Here is a 23,426-nt window from a genome sequence, read left to right on the forward strand (position 1 = left end):
GGGGCAAGGTCAAGGCTAAAAAGCGATTGAATCAGAATTTCCTATTCGTGATTATTCAACTAGTTTATAGCTCGAACATCAACATGAGACCTAGCGTTGGCATGATAGAATATTATTGGCTCGTGTCTGTTCGTATAATCTGGACGTTTTTCGGTAAAGTTTCCGTTAAACGGAGCAATTGTTGCCTGAAGAAATCTCCGTTGATCGTTTGACCAGGTTTCAGCCATGACAGATAAAATACCGAATGCAAAACGTTAGCTCAATAGGATTTCGTTTACTAGTGTCGCAAAACTGCGCCTGCGTGGTGGTCGAAAAATAACCGGAAATCGGAGTTTTATAATACATTTTTTGATGCCGAATTTCGCACGAAGTTCCATATGAAAAATCTAGATGATCATTTTCATTGGCATTTTGCCTTTTGGCGTTTTGCCTCGTATCCCGAAAGAAAGACAAAGTCAAAGAGTGACGATTTCTGACAATTGTTTTTTTCGAGATGACTTCGACGCTTCATGCAAATTTTAAGACATTTCGCATAAAAAACCCAATTTTCACCAAAACAGGTCCCACGAAGATTGTGTCTCATTCACCTGAAACACGTTAATCCGAGCCACATGCACCCGAATGTAATACATACCCGAATGACATTCACCCTTATCTATCAAATACTCGATTGTGACATTAACCCGAATGCAACATTTACCCGAATAGAATGTTTACCCGAATGAAGAAGGAAAAATTCCAACGCATCGGATTATGAGTTTTGTCTAACCTCCTTTTACGAAGTTACGAGGTAAAATGAGAAATTGTAATGAGAAAATTCGAAAAAGACGTTGAAGACTTCGCTATGTCATTTTTAGAAATTAGTGTAGGCACAATTTACATGTCGTCTTCTTTCCTTCCCGTATTGCTTCCTAAGGCTAAGAGATTATTCAGAAATTAACATGGGTTATGGAATATTCCGAAAATTAAGCAGGTAACGTGAAAAATCAAATGAAAAAAAAAAAATGATACTTACGGATTTACCACCGCAGCGCAGTATTTATCATGAATTTATTATTTCGTGATGAAATTTATTCTGAGATCAATGTAATGGGGGTGAAGTCCCCATTCAACGAGAATAAGGAACCGAGGCGGCACGATGTCGCCGAGGTGACGCAATCCGAGTCTGGCGCCGAACCGCCATCGGAAGCGGCGGTCTCTCGCAAGCGAACCTGTGTTCCACCGATTGCCCGGTTTGCTTGAAACATAGGAGACGATCCTTTAGTCAGGTCAGTCTTGTTAATTATGCATGTCATGTATTTTGATCTCAGAATAAATTTAATTGGGAAAAAATAAATTCATAATCAAAATTGTACTTCAGTGTCATGATACGTATGTACCAAAATTGTCAGCTTTCTTTTAAGTAAAAGGGGTTGCGTCATCCATAAGAATGGATAAATTTCATAATACGTTAAAAAACTGTATTCTTTCATTTCTCATCATTATTTTTTATTTCTTTCATTATTTTGAAAAGGATTTTATTCAACCTCACTATTCCTCAAATGGCACTACTCGTTTGAATTTTTCGTGTTCCTTGTTCGTTGCCTAGGTCTTCGCCGATTAATCCGTTCCGTATTTCTATTTTCGTTGTTCGTGGTTAGGATGGGTTCCGGTATGCTACCTCACCAGGGTCGCGATATGGAAATGAACACTGATCAGAAATGAATATACAAATACTTCCTAATAATAAAAGTGGCGTATTATTCGAATATATCCTTCTTTCGGGTAAGTGTCGCATTTGGGTAGATGTTGCATTCGGGTAATTGTTACATACGGGTAACAGTCGCATTTGGGTAAAAGTTAAAAAGATAATTTGCTAACAAACAGAATTTTATGAATGAACAGAACAGTCCTACATAACATCCCGCATTTCATACTTGTACTTTATACTTGCTTTGACATATCCTTCTACTGTGCGAAAGAGTGAGTGAACTGTTCAACAGAACTAGTTCACTTATGTGTTAGTGAACGGTTCATTAAAGTGAACTGTTTTGCCCACCTCTAATATAGGGCAACGGAAGCAATCATTTGTGGGGCCACAATTAATACATGTTGGAGATATTCTAATCCAAACCTTATGAACTCGTCCCTCCTGATTTCCCCGTGCCAATCCATTTGTCTATTAGTGTCAATATCATCAATGCTATCACCACTATAATCGCAGCGGCCTGGCGCGCTTCGTTTATTATTTATACCGAGACACGGACCCTTCGTCATGTCGCTCGGTCGCTCCACCGTTATTTGTCCGGGGGTTTTTCATCGGCTCCGTTGTTGGCGGCAGCAACTTATTGAAATTCAAGCATTAAACACACCGTCTGCATGTCTCCGCAAAAAAACTTTTTTTTCTCCACTTTCTGCTTATTGTTAATGAACGACATTATGTATACGAGTTCATACTTCCAACGGCTTGTCTTCCAACACTCGCGGGTGACACATCGCACTTCCATCGACATGTTTCCGGTCCCTAAGAACACGATGGATAGTATAGTGGCAATAGTGGGGGGAAAGCAACAGATGATGACGTCATGGAAACCAGTTCGACAAATATGATGGCGGCGCGGTGAAATATGATTAGCGGTAAGCGATCAAGTTGCATCAGGGGAGAACGCCGCGAAAGATGGAAGATCCGTCCTTGGAGTTTGTAGTGCTGCTGATGCGCAACTGAGTGGGTCTATCACGATGCTATAGCTGCTATAGTCATTAGAACACACTAAAATGATAGTGAATACCTTGGTACCTGGTAATTATTCACCATGCGCGTATCAATCATATGAAGCAATGAGGAACAAATCGCTGTGTAATTGTTATCACTCTCAACCCCCGTGGCATTGACAAACTTCTAAATGATACCACGATGCGTCATACCGAAGGTCAAGGTGAAACCGGTTGAAATCTACAACTCTCGCTGGCAATATTGCACGCAATGAATGTGGTTGCATGAAGCGTGAACATTTGACAAACATATGGCACAAAAAAACATAAGTCACGTCACAGCGGCAGCTGCGGCGGAGACACGTGCCGACTCCACATAAATCTTTCGCTCTTCAGTGGCAGTGTTTGGCGGTTGGACATCACAAAACTATCAAACAACCACCGGTCGTTCAATGGTTGGCGATGTGGATGCGACTGGAGGTTGAAAGTTGGAAGAGAAAAAAACGAATGTGGGGTTACCCTCCGGGATACCATTTAACTGAAGTTTGTCATGAATTGTTGGCTATCCAACCGCAAGCAAGTGGAAAAAAAGGTTCTTTTTAGCACAACCACTCCCCGATGGCGACGACGCACGCGAAAATGTACAAACCTCTAGCGCCTTCATTTTTTTCGGTCTGGATTTATGGCGCCCATTAAACTTTCCGAGACGCTATAATGTTGAGCTCGTAGCTGGAGCTTCCCCGTAACGTCAATGCAGTTTGTATCGCAACGGATACTGGCACCAGCATTCGATTCGAGGATTGGGGAAGTACCACCAACTTTGCCATGGTAGTTGGTCGGGCGAAGCAATGTGAAGCCGTTCCTTCGATAGCCAACGCGGATGTAACTGTGTTATAAACCCAATGATTATTGTTTTATCTAACGGGTGTTCGTTGAGTGTTTCTGGTTGCTGATCGTTCTTTGTACAGGGTCTTTCAGATTAAACGCTCACGCAACAAATTTTAATAACTTCTACAAAAGTGAACCAATTTTTATTTAAAAAAACGAAAATAAAGCATATTTTAGGACATTTTTGATAACGCGTTTTAAACGGACATGCACGGTTTTAAACTTCATGCACAACTTTAGCATTACGACTTCGATGCTGTTGAAAATCCGAGTTATTTCTTCTTAAGGTTCCTCTAAATTTTGTGGCTTTTTAACATAGCAACGATCCTTCACGTACCCCTAGAGGAAGTAATCGATGACGAGAAATGTTGATATTCTTACCATCAGAGGACAATGCTCCAATACCGTTACACTTGCAGATCACAATAGAAAACAGAAACACAAATTGACCACGTTTTGATCGACGGTCGGTACTTCTCGGATATCATCGACGTCAGAACCTATCGTGGCGCTAACATCGATTCAGACCACTACCTGGTGATGGTCAAACTGCGTTCTAAACTGTCAGTCGTTAATAAAATAAGACACCAGCGCTCAGCACGGTACCACCTACGACAACAAAAGGAACCGAACGTTGCTGCAACATACTCGCAGCGTCTTGAAGCTGCGTTACGGGGGGGTAGATGAACTGGATGCTGCCCCTCTCGATGAATGCTGGAACACCTTGAAAGCAGAAATTAGCAACACAGCAGAGATCGTCATCGGGTATGAACAACGAGAAAAATTCGCCGACGAGTGCCGAGCGCTTCTGAACGAGCAGGATGCAGCACGCGTAGCCATGCTGCAACGAGCGACTCGACAAAACGTGGAACGATACAGTCTGAAGCGAAGGCAGCAAACACATCTTTTTCGGGAAAAACAGCGCCTCCTGGAAGAGAAATAGTGTTTGAAAATGGAGCTGCTTTATTGTTCTCGAGAATCGCGGAAGTTCTTCAAGAAACTAAACGCCTCACACAAAGGCTTTGTGCCGCAGGGCGAAATGTGCAGGAACAAGGAAGGAGGCATTTTGAAGAATGAACGCGAGGTGATTGAAAGGTGGCGGCAGCACTACGATGAACACCTGAACAACGCGCAGACAGGAGACCAAGACGGCGTTGAGGAGGACTACACCGGTGCAGTGAACAGCGACGACGTACCACCCCCGACGATGGGTGAAGTTAGGGAGGCCATTAATCAGCTCAAGAACGACAAAGCAGCTGATAAGAATGACCTCGTAGCGGAGCTCTTCAAGGGAGGTCCGGGAAAATTTGTAGAGTGTATGCACCGGTTGATAGTCAGGATCTGGGACACAGAACAGCTACTGGAGGAGTGGAAGTACGGGATAATCTTCCCCATCTATAGAAAAAGCGACAAGCTGGATTGTGGGAACTATCGTGCCATCACAATCCTGAATGGTTCCTACAAAATTTTGTCTCGGATCCTCTTTCGCCGTCTATCGTCAATAGTGAGTAGTTTTGTGGGAAGTTATCAGGCCGGATTCATGCCCGGTTGCACGACGACGGACCAGATTTTTACACTGCGGCAGATCCTTCAAAAATGCCGCGAGTTCACCATATCAAAGGAATCACAATGTTTTGATGAAAGCAGGAGATATAATATCATTTGCTTACGGATTATTCTAATTGGCGAGGAGGGAAATCGATTCCTTCTTTGAGAATATTTTATTCGTTTCATTCAAAAAATGAAATACCTACCATCATACCTGCTCATTAATTATTGACCCGAAAACTTGTTTCAATAACATAACAATTGCTTTGAAAACAAGTTCATGAAATCACACAAATCTGTATATAAACTGGTGTCCACTCGGAAATCCATCGATAGTTCTACGTCCACATTGCGGTTATATCACAGATATAAGCCACTACTAGTTTTTCTTTTGTCAAAAATTGAATCTTCGGCGGTGCGTCGTTTTTCCGTCTGGAATCGATTTTTAAAAAATTTTTTTAGATAACAATAAATCTCGATGTTTCATACAATTTTCAACAATACAACTCAAATTTTATTACTCTCATGATCCATTTTTCGGGTTTAAAAAAACCTCCAACTTTGACGTCTTTGCGACATCAGTAAATGAAGTCTGATTGAGCTGAAATTTTGCATAGCGTGTTTCGTCGCGCAAATCAACATTTTGCAGGAATTCCCATATGAAAAATCGAGGAGACCCTTTTCATTGGGATCCCGAACCAACGTTCTGCCACGTGATCCCAGAGAATCGATTTTTGGCAAAAAAAAACAATCATGGAATGAATGAACCGTACCTACCAATCAAACTAAACGGCTTTTTTCAGGGCCACAACATTATGAAAGAGTTTAATAATGTAATTTTTCGAATGTATCCCAAATCAATATGAAACGAACAGCCTAACTTTTAACACTAGATTGCCCAAGCAAGTACAAGCAAGTCATTTTGACTGCTTTTCAATTTCAATTAGGAAAGCTGTTATGTATATAATACACAACAAATAACTGTTTTTATTAATAATTGAAGTTACCTCCCCCCCTCCTTCATTTCCGGAGGGTGTATTATACCTATATAGCCCAAAAGCAATCATTTTGACTGCTTGATGAATTTGAAATAATAAAATGACTTTTATTACTGAATTCATTAAATTTCGTATATGACCAGTGTCGGTATGTATTGGAGGACAGTTTTCTTTTTTTTTCGATAACCGCCACATGATAACATACAAGTACATGATAAATTGTCACTTTGGGTGTATACTTCATAAGTTGCAGTTTCTCAAAATTCTAAAGTAGTAATTGCTATTCGAATTTTTATCCAGTGATACTTGTTCTAACAAGTTGTTTACCTCCCCCCTCCTTCATATCCTGTTTGTTGCTTTGAGAATATTGAGAATAGTCAAGCTTGCTATCAACTAGGGCAAAATATTACAGTTGACGAGATTATGATTATTTTCGACAAAAGCCAGATGCAGATTTTCACAGTATATGCCTAATAAACTCAATAAACTTGGCATACAATTGGAATGAATGTTTTGAATGGTTTTTCTTATTTGGGGAAATATCATCAATGCTTCTCAGTGAACACATTGTTCTGAAACTTGTCAAGCCATTTACAAGATGTTCAAGAATTATCATGACCAATTTTCCCTAGCATGTAACTCGCGAAAAAAATATTGACAAAAAAAAACAGTTCTAGTTGGAACCATTAGAGGAAACATAAGGGAACTATCCAAATCAGCTTATCAAACATGCCTCGATAACATGCCTCGTTTTTCAACTCTGTTATGTAAATCAGAGAATTGTGTTCTTACAGTATATAAAAGCGGACTAAATAAAAGAGTAGCTGTTCTAGATTGTATGCATGAATATGAGAAAATTTATACAAGAAACAAAAACACATGAAATAATTTCCACCTTCATTTTCAAAAAAATACATAAATAGTCTAAAAATGATTTTTTTAAGTAAAATAATTTATTTATTGTTAATATTCACTAATAACTTGCTATGTAACTGTAAATGATATAAAACATATTGAAAATCAAGTTTAAATACATTTCTTAACACATCAGATATTCTTTCACAAAGCACTCATTTTGACTGTTTTTGGGCAATATAGAAATTTACTAAGTTTCGGTCTTTCTAGTGGTAATTTTACGTCAATTCTGCGGTCGTGTTTTGGGCACAACTTTCCTGTAACATTAGCGCTAAAAATATCCTTGGTGAAACCTTCACCTTTCGCTGCACGCTCATTCGTTTCATTTTTCCCACTGAAGCGAAGTGTTTCAATCGTCATTTTCAGAGCGAATTGAAGATCACTGTTGTTAGTGCTTATACTCAAATGAAAGCGTCATTTTTGTATTCGAAACGTACTCATTGAAACTGTGAATGTAAATGGCGAGATGGAAGGTTGTGAAGTAGACCAGCATGAGTCATCGGTTGCCGGAGCGGTGGTGTAGTGGTAAGTGCTTAGCTCTCACAGTCGGAACGAGACAGACGTTTTCAAAAAAACTTAAATTTTGACATCTTCGACACCAGTAAATAAAGTCTGAATGAGTCGATTGCATAAGGTATACCTATAAATCGTGCAAATTAACAGTTCCGTAAAAATCGTAAAAATCGAGATACCTATTTTCATTGGCACCCTTAACCATACGTTTGTCTTGTAATAAATAAAAACCATCAAGTCCCAGAGTGTCGATTTTTGACAAAAAAATCCGAGATGACAGTAGATCTCGACGTTTTATGCAATTTGAATAAAAAAAAACTCAAAATTTGACGGCTGTGCCACACTATTAACACCCAGATATATTTCCTCGTTCAAATTGAATAGGATTTTTGAAAGCTATTTGATAGAACAGGCACCTAAGTGTTACTGTAGGATATGTAGAAAAATGATAAAATTATAACCATATTATTATAATGTTTATACAATATTTTTTATTTATTTATATTTGTTTTTATTATTAGAAATAATGTTTTCTAGATCGTGTAAAAGTTGTCCACAGACTAAGTTCGACCTTTATTTAATAATTTATCCGCAAGTTGAGTCCCGCAAGAAACTCAGAAACGTGGTCTTTTTCATGGCGCTCTAATGAGCATGCAAGTCGTCAAACTGGTTGACCTACGGTCAGATTCGGCTTTCGTAAGGCCGAAATGAACCAATTGAGCTTGACGTATATAATTGAATCATTCCTTCATTCTTCTGGAATCGTAATCTAAAAATGCCTTCCCTTCAACAAGTAATCTTCACCAATATTTGGTTGACGTGGTTCCCACATATTTGTGGTACAAAAAGTTTGAATATCGCAAACTTCTCAGTGCGCTGCAAAGTCGATTTACCTCGCTCGTGATCGTGGCGCCATGTGGTGCCGCCGGTTTGCGACAAGTGGCGCGGCTCGCAACAGTGCTAGCAGCGATTGCCTTCGACCACGTAATGAGAGCGCGCCGACAGTTCAGCGGAGTGGAGGGGGGAGGGGGCCTCGGGAGTGGCGTCATCATATGCATACGTTGATGGTCTTCTGATTGCCAACCCAAACAAGCCCCAGTCGCGCAACGGCCGCGGCAGCATTGTATTGGTATGTTTAGTCAACCTACGGCTCTGCTGTGTGTACCATTAGTGCGAAATTGCTTCACCGCGACGAGAGTATACTGGTGTGTTGTTGTTGTTTACTACCACGAACGGTGGGACGGTTTGCAAGGCAGTCCGCGGGGTGGGCGTAGTACACAAGATATAGCCCGAGCTGAGTGTTCTGCTGTTTTCGATTCTCTTCAGTACCGCACCGCAATTGGTTGTGCTAAGTCCTCGCGACCTAACACCCCACCTGACGACTTGAAGACGAAGAACTGGGTTTTAGTGTGATTTTTTTTTGAAACACACCCTCGTGATATACCGATGCGTACGGTTATTACACGCCAGGTCGATCAAGCAACCGACCCGCAACGATGAGAGGTTCGTTGGACTCGACCGGCGGAACGGTTCGCGAAATTTAGCGGACGGGGTGACGTAAATTTCACCGCAAAGTGGTATCGAACGCGCAGTGGTTTGGATAGTTTGACCGTGATTTGTAAATTACTCTGCATAGGAAGGAAAAGAATAAAAAAAACGGATGATTCAACGAAGAAGTGAAACAGGAGATAATCAGATCGCGACGACCTCGCCAGAGAGCGATATGCGAAGACGGGCGGGCAGCGTTGGATTGCTTGGAGAAATATTTTGGGCGGGATAGTGTGTGAGCGTAGAGTCTGTGTAGTGTTCAGTAGGCAGATATTTGGAGACAGAATTGATCCACAATTTCTACGCAGTACCGTTTTTTTGTGGTTTGGTACTTCGCAACTGAGTGACAACGCGTGGTCGCCTTTTACGATCCATGGATTTTGGCGGACTTTGTCTGAAGTCTTCTCGTGCACGCGAATAGCAGGGAATTGAGAATTTTAATGAGTGTGCTGCATTCGCAACACCGACTGACGTTTTCGATGTTGACGACCATCGTTGTTGATCTTGAAGTGGCGGATAAAAACAGAAACACTGCAGCGAAGAAGGAAATGTAAACAACATTTCGAAATAACACCGTCAGCGGAGGGAAACAAAATTAAGAAGCATGTGATGAGTGGAATTGAAATGTAAATCTTAAAATCGACTCTAGTCTTCGCTGTGTAGCTGTGTATGATGCTAGTGATTGTATTTCGTAGACTGTGTATTTATTATCTGGCGTTGACGTTTTCTCAGCTTCTCATATCGTAGTTTTGTTAGCTCTGTTGTTATTATTGCTTTTGGTTAGCTTGAACGAATAAAACAAAACAAAAACAACAGTCGTGTGCAGCAGCAGTAACGAATAACAGTTTACGCTGTGCCCCCAGGGCTAATTATAACAGATGCGAATAGAGCACGAGACCCTCCTCCGAGATTGGCTCGGTTAGATATCCGGAGTGACGATCAATACATGAGCTATGAAATTTTTTCTAGGAATCTCAGGATGGACCGACAGCAGCCCCAAAATCGAGGCCGGCTTTCCAGACAAGGTGAGTACACAATGAACACTCAAATATTTCTCCCTTTTCCAGCGTTCATTCTGTCGAAAAAGAAACGGAAATTGATCAACTAAATACCCGTTATATATAAGCGAAAAATCCAATTATCAAAACATTTTCCAAACGCATCGTTCGGAATCGACTTCAGTTCACGCTGTGAATTCAATTTTATATTTTCTATCGATCGGGAAAAAAAACAGCTGGGCCATATCATATATTGGAATGCGAATGGAGTAATTATCGATTTTTGACGTAAAACTACGTCTTTCATTAAGGGTACCATATCATAAAACAGGTCACGTTTTTATGAAAAAAGCTAACGTTAATAACAATTTTTGCTGCGAGCGGATTTTGACGATTCGCATACCAATTGAATCGGAAATTTTCTAAGATTTGTTTGATATGCTATGCATTACAATCCCATAGTCTGTAAATGGTTTAAATTGATGAAACAGAGAAGCATTCCCATTTTATTTTGGTGTGTGTAGATGTAGTGGACAAAATTATCGGGAAGAGATGAAAAATCGATTTATTTCTGTTTTTTTTTTTAAAGATTTTGGGGATTAAAACTATTGTTTGCTTCAAAATGGTTTTGCAAGCTTTAAACTGATTTACATCCCATCTTTATGCGTTCATTCTATGAACAAAGAAAAGGATTTTATTTGTAATGAAAGAATCGACAATTATTTTTTGGGCAACCCAATACATACAGAGGTTACTCGATGATACTTGCTTACTTTTTGGCCTTGTGAAATGATGAGTTATCATGCTGAAAAAAACAAGAAATATCTTCTTAAGAATCTAACCAATTGAAATATTTAGTATCTGACCTTCCGGCAGGCCTCGGCTTCCGATCGTCTTTGACGTGATTATTTTTGGTTTCGGCTCGGTTTGAAGACGCAATGTCGGAGCTTATTTACTGATTTGCACATGAACAACCATGTCCCACCAATACTTTTGATCTGTTTTATGAATGTGGGGTTGGAATCGACTCGTTCCAGGTCGTCTTGAGGGATCCTTGAACGTTTGAACATAACACGCGTTGCCAGTGTTTGGATTTCGATCAAAATCGAATGATACACCATGTGTCATGCAAGTAACCTCTCACGAACATATAACCAAATATGAGAGGATCATTCAGATACTTGTATGAATGACAGTAATCACTTGTGCAACATTACATGATTAAACCAAGAGAGGAACGAAGACTGTTGTTTGCATATTCGAGCTGTATCAAACATCTCAAACCATTTTCGAAGTCTGCATACAAGTTTGAACCGCGTATATCGTCCCGCTCTACTATAGCGAAACCCATTGCACAGACAAGTGCAAAGCAATAAATGATACAAGAAATATTACAAATTATTCGGTCACCATTTGCGGAGAGCAACGAATGGGAAAAGAGAGCGGTTTTGCTAGTAAAACTATGCGGTCTATATGAATATACATATTTCAAGGGATAGCGGCGCTGAAAATGGAAAATATGATCTGTCTACCCTTCCCTTAGTCTCTATCGAGCAAAATAATCATATAGTTTGCACTCTCTGAGACTTAAAAATCAGGATCTGCTATATTAGCTGAATATGAATCATTCGCTTTGCGTAGTCCGTACGATCCTGCTGTTTCATGATGCATGGAGAGGTCGATATGCATATGTTAGAGGCAAAGAAGAAAATAAACTTTCTGCACCGAAAGCGTATATGATGGTTCTGCTTGCGTGTCGGTGTATCATGAAGTGCGAACCGATGCAGAGTTGTCTCGTTATCTTTTGTATCGTGATTTGCAGCACGTAACAACAAGAGGATGCCGCTGGGGGAAATGATTTGTGTATGATCATATTTGAACGAACGAAAGCGATTTTTTCAGTGAATGGATCATTTGGCAAACACTGTGTAAACACGTAATTTCACATTTTTTTTCAATTTGATGCTGCCAAAATTTAAACTGCCAAGGGCTTTAAACTACGTAGTTCATTCGCTTTCGCCCTGAAAAAGGCCATTTGAGCCATTCCATGTCAAACCAATCCAGTGATTGTCAGATTTTCATGAAAAATGGTGATTTGATTCCTTATCGCAAAATATTAAACCAGTATTTTTTTTCGTTAGATTGCCCATTTCCATTCTAGGATGGTCTGAAAAATATTTTTCCCTTTACAGATTCAGATTTAGATGATCGACATATTAAATTGAAGTCAATGAGCTTCTTTGAAAGAATATTAGAATAGAATATTAGTTGAAAACAAATACAATCAATAATGGCTAAAACAAAATCCAATTTACTTGCATGTCTAATATTTTTTCAAAGAAAACTAGCTCATTCCCTCCAAGTTGATATGTCGATCATCTGAATCGGTCTAGTTCAAAAATTGATTAAAAAAAAATAATCCATTTTTGAAAAAGGGAGAAGAAAAATGATGTTACGGACCATCGATTAACTTTGAAAAACCATAACACGAAAAACGAAACAACGCCTCTGATTCTTGGATATAATATGTACAAAAAAACCCTCAGATTCAAAGAAAAAAAAGCGCTCTAAGCCATGTAAACCATAAAGAAAAAAACAAATATAATTAATAATTATGGAAACAAAATCCAATTTTTGCAAGTGTATTATTTCTCCAGACTGAACTCTGTTGGCTTTAATGTGATATGTCGATCATTTAAATCGTTCCAGTAGTTCAAAAGTTATGAATTTCCGAAAAAAGTCATTTTTGGAAAAAATGAGAAAAAATAGATTTTTCGAACCACCCTAAAATAGAAATGATCTCCCTAATGAAACAATAAAAAATACGAGTCTAATATTCTGCGATAAAGAACAAAACCCCCAATTTTCACGAAAATCTGAGAACCACTATATTGGTTTGGCCTTATAAAGGGCCAATTAGAAGATGGTCAATGATCAAAAGTCTTGATATTGAAGATTCACGATCGATTGCTTTGTAAGTGGACGCGCAACCATTTGTCTTCAAAATAACAAATCGTGCTCAAACTTTGCAGTCGTACACTCAATACAATGATTAGGAAATTCTCTAATAATCCTCTATTTTTAAGTGATGCTAATACTCTCAAACTTAACTGACGATTTTAAGTAACCATTTTCTTCATTTTGTTCATTTTTTCACTGACGAAATCGGGCGCTCTAAACATCTTTTTTTTGTATTATAGAGGCTTCTAACTACGTACCTCATTCGCTTTGGCCTTTAAATGTGCTGATTGGAAGATGGCCATGGGCATTGAAATTAAAGACTCACGATCGTTCGCTTTGTGAGTTGTGGCGTATTCATTTGACTTCGACTGCAGACACAAGAAGATAACAGATCGTGCTCTAACTTTGCGTCCGTACACTTAGAAAAATGGTTAGTAAATATGACTAATTTTGCAATAAATACCATTGATTAGTAAATTTATGTCTGTCGTGTTCTATGCCAATAAGCCGTCATGTCGTATCGTATTAACGATTCTAAAAAAACATTTGTGGCAATTGACTTTAACATTTGAAGATTTGAACAATTTGCTTCAGAAAATAAGTCAAAAACTTAGATTCTTTTTAAAAAGTCGTCAATTATATAATTCCTTCACATGGAATTATATAATCGATATTACGTGAGATATTGATCACTAAAACCAGCTATCGAGAAAACAATGGATAACTTTTTTCCTAAACTAATATGATGAAAGCCACAAAACAACTGGAATTTTATGTATGCAGGGGAATCGATAGCTGATGTGTGGAATGATCGACGGATATTCCTTCAAAGCAGAATATATTGAGTTCGCAAACTCCAAAATCGATGAAGCGGAATTAGTACGATATAATGCCGAGTGGTTTACTCGTCACGTAAGGACATCCCAGGGCCTGCAAGTAGTGAAATGTAATGACAGGAACTGCTGCATTGAACCAAGGAGTAGTGTAAATCAACATCAATTTATATTAGTCCATGTTCCTCTCAGGCCAACGTCAGATGGATTGAAAGCATCAATCCCAACTGATGTCAGCATAAATTTTCCGTCTATGTTTGTTCAAAATTCTATGAACTTGTCGAAAGTTCTTCCGATGTCACTACTTGGATATAAGGAACATTTAATTCCGACCTGGGCAGATATCTATTTTTTTTATGTTGAACGAACGACTTTGACTTTGTGTAAAGATTAGCGTAACATAAGGGGAGGGTGGTTTGTCTTGCGTTTCTTTTTATTACATAGGGGGGAGAGGGTCCAAAAATCGCATTTTTAGCGTTACGTAATTTGTGCACGACGCCTTACTTACCCCAACTACACTTGTGGTAAAACGGTTCCCATGTTTGTTTCAAAAGCGCAAATGTATTTAATCGACTTCTCGGCCGCAAATCTCAACGTGACTCTTGGGGCGTAACGTGTTAGCACTTCAGTTTTACGCCACGAAACAACTTTTTATTTAGCTGTGGCGTTGTTGAACAGACTTGTCAGAAAGTTTTTTTTCGCCACCCTCACCCACTCGCCCTGCTTAGTTCCACCAACTATGTTTTTCCATGTGAAACATGATCAATACATTGCAGCTTGCGTTTTTTCTATCGTTGCATACAATGTTATGCTGTGACAAATATTCATTTACCCCAGGATGAACCCGAAAAAATGTGTAAATCCTGTCCACCCGGAGGAAGCAAAGGGGTGGGACGCGGACGGTGCTGGGAAAGTGTGAGGATTAAAGTGTAACGAGTCATGGCAGCGTTCGAGTGGCAAAAGAAGAGTAAGCATAAACTCCACCAACTATTTAATCGTAAGAGAAGAAGGGGTGTAAAAGGCTCCCCTCCGAGAGATTACCGTCAAGTAGATATTTTTCCGCCCGTAGCACCCCGATAATAACACTAAACGATTGCGATTGTCTAGTGATTGTGTGCTTAATACGCGGGGTAGAATGGGGGCACCATTTTTTGTATCAGTTGTTGGGACGCGAAGGATAGCCAATTTGGATCAATGAGGGGGTGTTCCATTAGGAGGCGAGCTGCGAAAATCAACAATCAAACCAAATGATGTGCGAATACGTTGGATTGCGATCTGGCCAGGCAGAAGCGAAGCCTTTTTTTTGGGGCAGACAAAACATCTGCGTAGAAAGCAGTACTAATTGATTGCGTCACGTAAAACTCATTCGGAGTAGGAGGCGCGCGCCAAGCATTTATAATTGCTGCATGAATATTTTAAATTTAATACACTTTCTGTCGTTCGGTACACATCCAAACACATAATGTGAAGTGCTATGGACATTTATTCCAAACGACAAATAAGATGAGCCAGAATTTGATATCTATTATTCATGATGATAACAACTGCTGGCTCCTTCATTCGTCTATTTCTTCTTTTTTATTCGCTTTTGATTAGAAAATGATTCTGATATTTGTTTCCCTGTAAATTATTACGTTCAAGCGAGAATATTTGCAGTGTTTGCTTATGAAAAAATCATGATACCCTTGAAGCAGCCAGCATTGTACAATACTCCTAATATTCGAATATTTTGAAGTAATTACAAGAGGGCATACTTTTTGTGATTGTTTTGGAATATTTATGGTATGAGAATGAGGTTTGAACTAGAGTTTTTAGTTGTATGATAAGAATTTTTTTTTTCGTTAGGGTTTTCAATATAAATGGGACCGATTCAAAGCTTTTATTTCCTCCATGATTCAAAGAACCGGAAAACTTATATCAATTGAAATACAGATGATAACATGTATTCATAGGAGCAATATACAAAATGTTCATATCGGAAATTTGTAATTTCAAATCTTTCTGCTGAACATTTTTCAATTTTTGTTTTCCAAGTTGGAACTACATGACAGTAGTTAATGTCAATTTTAAGCGCGATCTGTCATTTTGTTTGTTTACAGTGTCATTGAGAACAAGTTAATTTTTTTTTGTTTTGTTCGACGATTTTTGATATGGATAAAATATATTGTTTCGAATTTTGTGGTGTAAACAAATTTTCTTGTGCCGAAACGTTGAAAATGTTGCAGAATATATTTGGTGATTTAAATATGTCGAATTGCCGTATATTTTAATGCACCCAAGACGGCCGAGAATAGTTCTCGCGTAACTTTTGAAAAGGTCCTATGTAACAAATGTAAACAAATCGAGTTAATGGATGCACGCTATTAGTTTTCAATCATTGAATGCATTACAAAAACAATCGTTCACGTATCTATCTTCTTCATCTTTTAATCGCCGATGCAAAAAATATCCAATGTACAGATTCGGATTTTAAGCACTCGGCTGTTACTTCAGACGCCTCTTTCCTCCGACGCTCGAAACGTCCGAAGTAACAAAGCAATCAAAACAACACGAAGTCGTGCTTCGGTCGTTTTGAGTTTTTGTTTCTTTCAGGTGTTGTTATCTATGTCAGTGCAATTCAACGAGTGATGACAATAATAATCTGTCTTTAGAATGAAATGCTGATGTTTCGATTGTTCTTCAGTAGTTAGTTTCAAAATCTTATCGTGAAACGTAATATGTCCAATGTGCAAACAGGGGCAGTCAAAACGTCCAATGTAACATTTTTCGCTCCGAGGCTTCAAATTTAAGCTCAAATCACGGAACAACTGTTAAGATTGGTTTTTCAGAGTTATTATTGACTGCTAGTAGTAAAAGTTGTGATAAAGATCGATACCTTTTAAGACAATTCGCGGAATAATGTTCGGGTCTTCAACTTCATTTTTCTCGAGTTGACGAAAATGTTACATTGGACCTTTTCAAAAGTTACGCGAGAGTTGAATGTTTTCCTCCTTTTCAACTGATGAAAAAATCGACAAAATAAAAGAAATGATGCCCGGGAATCGTCATTAAGTCAATATCTCTCACGAAACGTTCGTCACATTTTCGTTCAAGTATTGGGCATGAGAAAACTCGCAGCACGACTAGTGCCAAAAGAACTCAATTTTCTGCAAACATTTCATCGCAATCAAGTTTCTGAATACATGATTGAACGATCAACTTCTGATCCCACGTTCACCCAACATCAGAAAGTGCTTATTTTGAAGACGATAATATGAATTCAGATGATAAGTAAAGCATTTTCTTTGAAAACACTAACCTCCGGTATATATTCGACAGAATGTATATTGCATGTACTATTTATTGCGGAGTGGTTCTGTTGTTTGCTTTCGTAGGGTACACATTGAATTAGTATGGTGTCCAAGATATAATTGCATCGTTAACATAGGACTACGAAATTATTGTTGGTTAAAATAAATATAGAAACTTTTGGCAGCACTGACATGGTCCGATGTATGAATGCTTGCAATGAGGGTCGCGAAAGATTTGCAAAGCAATAAAACACCTATTAAGGCAATTTGCTTAAATATGTTTTGTTGATTTTCGATGTTTAGAGCGACGCCGTAACACTGTACATATTGAATGCTCAATAAGTTTTTCAGTATCTCTTTGGAGAATTAGATCTCCAACGCTCCCCTAAAAACATCAGTCCCCCTAGATTATTTATCTACAAAATAGACTATGCAGAATCTTTCGCAGAGCGGAAAATCTGGGCTGAATCGGTTGTGTGGTGGCGGCGGTGGCGACTATAGCAAAGGCTGCAGAACAGATTTTCGCCTTCTGTTTTACACCGAAGAACATAGCTCTCACCACTAGAAAAAATCTCCTCCACATCCGGCTTGAAATGAGCTGTACTTTGACGCGAATCCGAAATCAATGTACGCATTCGCAAAATTTGGCGCGTTCTCCCCACAATAAACTATAAAAATCAATTCGAATACGCGTGACCACAGTGCAAGCTAGAAGAATTTTCTCTGTTTTCTTTGTGTTCCCTAACACAGACTTCAAAACCAAGCAGTGTTGGAGAAATCGGCATTGCAAATACATGAAAGTCGGAGGTATTTTTGTTCCGACTGAAATGTGTTTCCCTAACACAGACTTCAAATCATGGCGCGTGGGTAAATTGACATTGCAAATACATGCAAGTCAGGGGCATTTTTGTTCCGACTGAAATGTTTTCCCTAACACAGACTTAAAATCCATGGAGCGTGGGGAAATTGGCATTGCAAATTGTTTATTGTTTATTATCTGTATCAACAGACCTCCAAGGTTCCAATGATTTCAACTTAACCTAGTTAAACTTAAGAACCGCTGCTTTAGCATATTTCTGGAGGAATTGCGATCAAATACGGGAGCAATCCTATTGATGGTGCGCTGTAGTCCCGTTATTGCGGAATGCATGCTATAGTTCGATCGCTGGGGTAATATTCGCAAGAACGTCGTGTAATAATCAAGCCTTCTCAAGCCGCTGTGCATTCAATAGAATGATTTGAATGAAATATGAAATAACGGCTTCAACATATAGCAGAACACACCTGTGTGAAAGCACTAAACCCGTCTTGGCCTTCTTCTTTTTCTAACCGCCCAGCTACTATGAGAATAGTGAAATTGAAACAGACTTATTCAAAACGCGACAGTCAAAAATAATTTCTCATGCCGGAAACTTCTGCTAGTCTCTCTATTCATTGTTTGAAGGTTTCTTCGCACGCACCGAATTTCGACTCCTGCATAAGGGATTGCTTTTTGTGTGTGAAACTTTGTTATGTTTTTATCCGTTGCCCAGTCCCCTTCGAAGATTTCGTAATGGGCAGAACCAGGCTTTTTCGACAGTTGAATATGATTGTAACCCAACATGAAGACAATTTTAACAATAATATTCATCTCTGCTACTCGCCGATAGCAATCTAACAACGATTCGACGAAACTCAACCGCAAGGAGTCATACAAAGCACAACGAAAAAATTACCGTCGCGAGAAGAAACGGGTGGCGTCGGAACTGCTCAACTCGCTCCAGGATCCGGCGGTGATTGTGTTGGCCGATTGGCTTAAGGTGGGTTCCAGTGTTCCTGTATTGTTCAAAGTTTCATTCGAGGATCATTTTGATTTTCAATTTTTTGCTTGATAGATCCGTGGCACACTCAAATCCTGGACAAAGCTATGGTGCGTGCTGAAACCGGGTCTACTGTTCATCTACAAGAGTCCAAAAACAAAGAGCAGCCACTGGGTCGGAACGGTTCTGCTAACATCGTGCCAAGTCATCGAACGGCCCAGTAAGAAGGATGGATTCTGTTTCAAGCTATTTCATCCGTTGGATCAAACGATATGGGCACCCCGAGGGCCGGATAAAGAAACAATGGGTTGGCGCAGCGAACATTTCTAACGTAGAGGATATATGTTATTGTTTCAATGCTGATTTTAGGTGCCGTTGTTCAACCGTTGCCAACGTCCTACCTGATCTTCAGGGCGCCAAGCCAGGCGGCAGGAAAGTGCTGGTTGGATGCGTTGGAACTCTCGCTAAGATGCTCGGCACTGCTGGTCCGATCGGTACCCCCCATCGATACCAGTGGTGCCTGCGAAGGGGCCACCAGTACCCACGAAACCCAGTGGTCGGAGGCGGACTACGAGAAGCACTTTGACGAGCATGGTGAGTGATTTGTTCAACAGATCTTGCAAACTATTTGTATGAAAGCCCAACGGTCATTTTTTCTTTCATTCATTTCTTGTTTTTTTTATGTTGATGTACTAATTGGGAACTTTTTCTTTCTCGACCCATTTGTTCGCTTCTCCGTTTAAAATCGCTTGATCGCTCAAACCCACACTGAAATCTCGGTTTTTTTGCTTTCATTGTGACTGTTACGTTCGGTTATCGCTCATTTCGTTTGTTATACGAACCCCCTTACAAAACACGAAAACATTATATTTGGCTTCCATGATCTGTGCTAACCACCCCGGTCCGGCCCCTTCCCATTTGGCAGTACCCAGACTGAAAGAGCACCTCAATTCCCTGATGAAGTATTTACCGCCGTCCCCACCCAATAAGCAATACCTTCACGTAGAACCGATCGAAAAGTCCTATCCCCGTAGTCCCTGCCCCTCGCCGACGCCAATCTTCCAGCAGCTCTATCTAGCGGTAGCTCACTGGGAGCGATACCTGCGCGATTCACCCGATCCGCATGGTACGCGGTCGGCGCAGTCTTGCCTGTACTCTGCCAGCGATACGGACGATGTGTTCGATGAACAGGCTACCACCTGCTGTATCGACGTAAGACGCACTTCCCTACAAGTCGGAAACCTCCTCGCCGGAGGTTCCGAAGAGGAAAAGCAACGTCGTCGGAGCAGCCCAGCCGAGTTCAGCAAGCAGTGTGGAGTGGTTGACAATGGTGGGATCAAAATAAGGATTACCAATGGCCAATGTTAGATTTGATGCTCTCTCTTTCTTGTTTGTTTTTGTGTTTTACTGTTGACTTCAAAAAGTCTCTTTTGCGACTCATCATAATTTACTGAATTTTCTAGATTTGGACATCGACAGTCAGCCAGACCAAGGAACCATGATAATGTCCGCTGGAGAATCAGAGTCGGAATCAGATCTTGGTGAGGGTCTCGAGATCGAAGAATTCCCTGAGACACCTTATGTGCACTCCCCGGAGGAGGAATTTGGGGCGGTATGGCCGACTGAGATATCACAAACGAATGAATCTTTAGCATTTTGTTTTTCGTAGGCTGGTGAGCAGGTTGAGGAGCTACCGGAGGAGCACAAGAGCCTCATCTGGTTCCTGGTCAAGCAGGTAAGGCCCGGAATGGATCTCAGCAAAGTGGTGCTGCCGACGTTCATTCTCGAGCCACGTTCTTTTCTGGATAAGCTGGCCGATTCGTACTATCACGCAGATATCCTTTCGAAGTAAGTCACTCAAAATAGCTCTAGAATTAGAAAATAATAATGCATACAATTATAGGGCCGTTCTAGAAGATGATCCGTTCACACGGATGAAGACAGTGGTGCAGTGGTATCTCTCCGGTTTCTATAAGAAACCCAAGGGACTTAAGAAACCCTACAATCCTATTTTGGGGGAAACGTTTCGCTGCTACTGGCAGCACGAGAACGGTAGCCGAACATTCTACATAGCGGAGCAAGTGTCGCATCATCCACCGATTTCGGTGTTCTATGTGACCAATCGGCAGGATGGATTCTGCATCAGCTGCAGCATCCTAGCGAAGTCCAAGTTCTACGGCAACAGTACTTCGGCGATACTGGAGGGCGTGGCCACTTTGACGTTGCTTCCACGTGGCGAAAGCTATACACTGACTGTGCCGTACGCCCACTGCAAGGGGATCCTGATGGGTACACTATCGATGGAACTGGGTGGAAAGATATCAATCGAATGCGAAAATACGGGTTACAAGACGGAGTTGGAGTTTAAGCTTAAGCCGTTCCTTGGAGGGAACGAGTATACCAATCTGTTGACCGGCAAGCTCAAACTGGGCAAGGAAACTCTTGCGACAATCAACGGTCACTGGGACGGAGAGATCCGCATCAAGGACTCGCGTTCGGGTGAAGAGTCGGTGCTGTTCAACCCAACGCCGGAAGTTCGCGCCAGGCGGTTGAAACGGTTCACGGTGCCGATGGAGTCACAGGGAACCAACGAGTCGGAACGACTGTGGCAGCACGTGGCCGCTGCGATTCACCGGGACGACCAGGTGGGAGCCACCGAAGAGAAGACGGCTCTGGAGGAAGCGCAGCGCATCGCAGCCAAGGAGCGAAAGGCCACCTGCACCGAATGGGTTCCAATGCTGTTCCAGCAGGATCTGGTCACGGGGCAGGTTAGTGATGGCTAGTTAATGATCGGTCGAGTCGCTCTTCCCTTGTAGGTTGGCTACAGTAGATTCGTTTGAACTACGAAAGGGGCTGCTTTGCTATCCTCGTATTTGGTTTGTGTGTTCCTAGTGCAACACCATTAGTGTTGAGTAAACGCGAAGCATAAAAGCAAAACCTGTGATGCACATAAAACACTGCGTACGAGATGAACATGTTCACGTTGTTTTCGCAGTTTTGTGTTTGCACACAAACATGATTTTTTCGTACCTGTGTTTGGACATGTGACATGTTTGTATTCGTAGTATGTTTGGATACGTTGTTTGATCCCAATGTTGCACATGATGTTCAAACACGGTTTCTATTGTGTTTTCACCTCAAGTAACGCCAACACCTCAAGTGTGTAGAGTAGAAGTAGCGAATCAGAGTTTTTCACAATTGATATCATTATTTAGTGTACGCATCAATTTATACAATGAATTCATGTAACATCCGCTATTATTAGCTATTTGAACAAGTACTAAAATTGAATAGAGCGTGGCGGAGATGTTTAGTTATCCACATTAAATTTTGTTTACAATATTTCTGTGATTTTAACCGAATATAATGCACCAGTATAATTCGGCTGTGCTTTGCGGCATTTTCTGTGAATTAAAAGTCAAATTTTTATCGATGATCAGTGAAGATTTCTGGATTTCAAAACGTGCTGTGTAGCGCTGGTGAATGATATAATTATATAATATGTACGTAATAAGAACGTTGGAAAATTGCACACAAGTCATTATATTTTTTCAGTACAATATAATGTAATGTAATGGGCGTGAGAAGCAATGTAACACATACTATTTGTTCAGAGTATATATAATGCTTTATAATTATATTCCTATTATATTCCTGTGACAGCGCAAATATTTAAAACAATTAAGATATATGCTTATCGCTGGTTGTGACTATTGAGACAATGTTGAATTTTAGGCATTTTGTTCGGGTTATATGATGAAACAACTAACTTTGATAATGGAAATCAGATGTGCCCCACGATGTTATTTTAGTCTCATCATTGCCCTAGATTAATTAACGAAGGGATGTGATAACAGTGCTCCCGTGGCCGAGTGGTTAGCGTCATAACTAACATGCCGGGTGTTCGGGTTCGATTCCCGTTCTGGTCGGGGGGGGGGGGGGGGGGGGGGTTATTCCTCCCGAATATCCATTTTGCATTTTTGCTTCACAAAAATTGAACACGGAGCTCAATGTTGTCTAGGTCGAATTGCGTCGCCAGGTGACACATTTGCACAACTCGATTGGACTTGAATCGAACGGATTTCAGAGTGCAAAATTGCAATCCGTTCTGATAATTTTGACTCTGGCTCTGTTACGGCGTAGCTAATGATAGCGTTTCCCAAATGAATTCGAAATATTTCAATAATTTGTTGTGCTCATTCAAAAAACCTCCCAGTTCGCCGGCGATACTCCTGGCTTTAGACGAACTGAGGTTACTTGCGAATGTGCGGATGAAAGATCGATCTAGCGCTATCTTTCATTAAAATCATAAATAAATTCGTTCTGTTGTCTGGTATATTGGTGTATTGAAATATGCAGGTTTTAAAATTTATAATTAAACACAACAAAACAAAACCACAATGAATTTGGATTCTCGGTTCACAAAAACATGTGACAAACGCGA

General features: G+C 40.3%; 1 protein-coding gene across 4 annotated transcripts; it reads left to right on the forward strand.

The window, feature by feature from the left end:
* Positions 1-1,685: 1,685 nt before the first annotated feature.
* On the forward strand, positions 1,686-21,780 carry LOC129781704 (oxysterol-binding protein-related protein 8). 4 transcript variants are annotated; one of them, XM_055789273.1, is made up of 9 exons: positions 1,686-1,764; positions 10,071-10,126; positions 18,833-18,982; positions 19,058-19,289; positions 19,352-19,576; positions 19,908-20,345; positions 20,446-20,594; positions 20,652-20,830; positions 20,886-21,780. In XM_055789273.1, the coding sequence occupies exons 1-9, from the start codon at positions 1,701-1,703 to the stop codon at positions 21,763-21,765; spliced, it is 2,373 nt and encodes a 790-aa protein (XP_055645248.1). In that variant the 5' UTR covers positions 1,686-1,700; the 3' UTR covers positions 21,766-21,780. The 4 variants fall into 4 exon arrangements, with proteins under 4 accessions (XP_055645248.1, XP_055645249.1, XP_055645251.1 ...); XM_055789274.1 differs by having other exon boundaries at positions 19,908-20,312; XM_055789275.1 differs by lacking the exon at positions 1,686-1,764 and adding an exon at positions 8,770-9,056.
* Positions 21,781-23,426: the final 1,646 nt, after the last annotated feature.

The sequence above is a fragment of the Toxorhynchites rutilus genome, unplaced genomic scaffold, assembly GCF_029784135.1.
Source record: "Toxorhynchites rutilus septentrionalis strain SRP unplaced genomic scaffold, ASM2978413v1 HiC_scaffold_175, whole genome shotgun sequence".
In the NCBI taxonomy this organism is placed as follows: Eukaryota; Metazoa; Arthropoda; class Insecta; order Diptera; family Culicidae; genus Toxorhynchites; species Toxorhynchites rutilus.

Bases quoted from the DNA above. Each gene is read 5' to 3' on its own strand.
- LOC129781704 (XM_055789273.1), top strand. From the start codon at position 1,701: ATGAATATACAAATACTTCCTAATAATAAAAGTGGCGTATTATTCGAA. The intron at 19,577-19,907 runs GTGAGTGATTTG...CCCATTTGGCAG, and splicing joins GAAGCACTTTGACGAGCATG to TACCCAGACTGAAAGAGCAC. The intron at 20,346-20,445 runs GTTAGATTTGAT...TGAATTTTCTAG, and splicing joins AAGGATTACCAATGGCCAAT to ATTTGGACATCGACAGTCAG.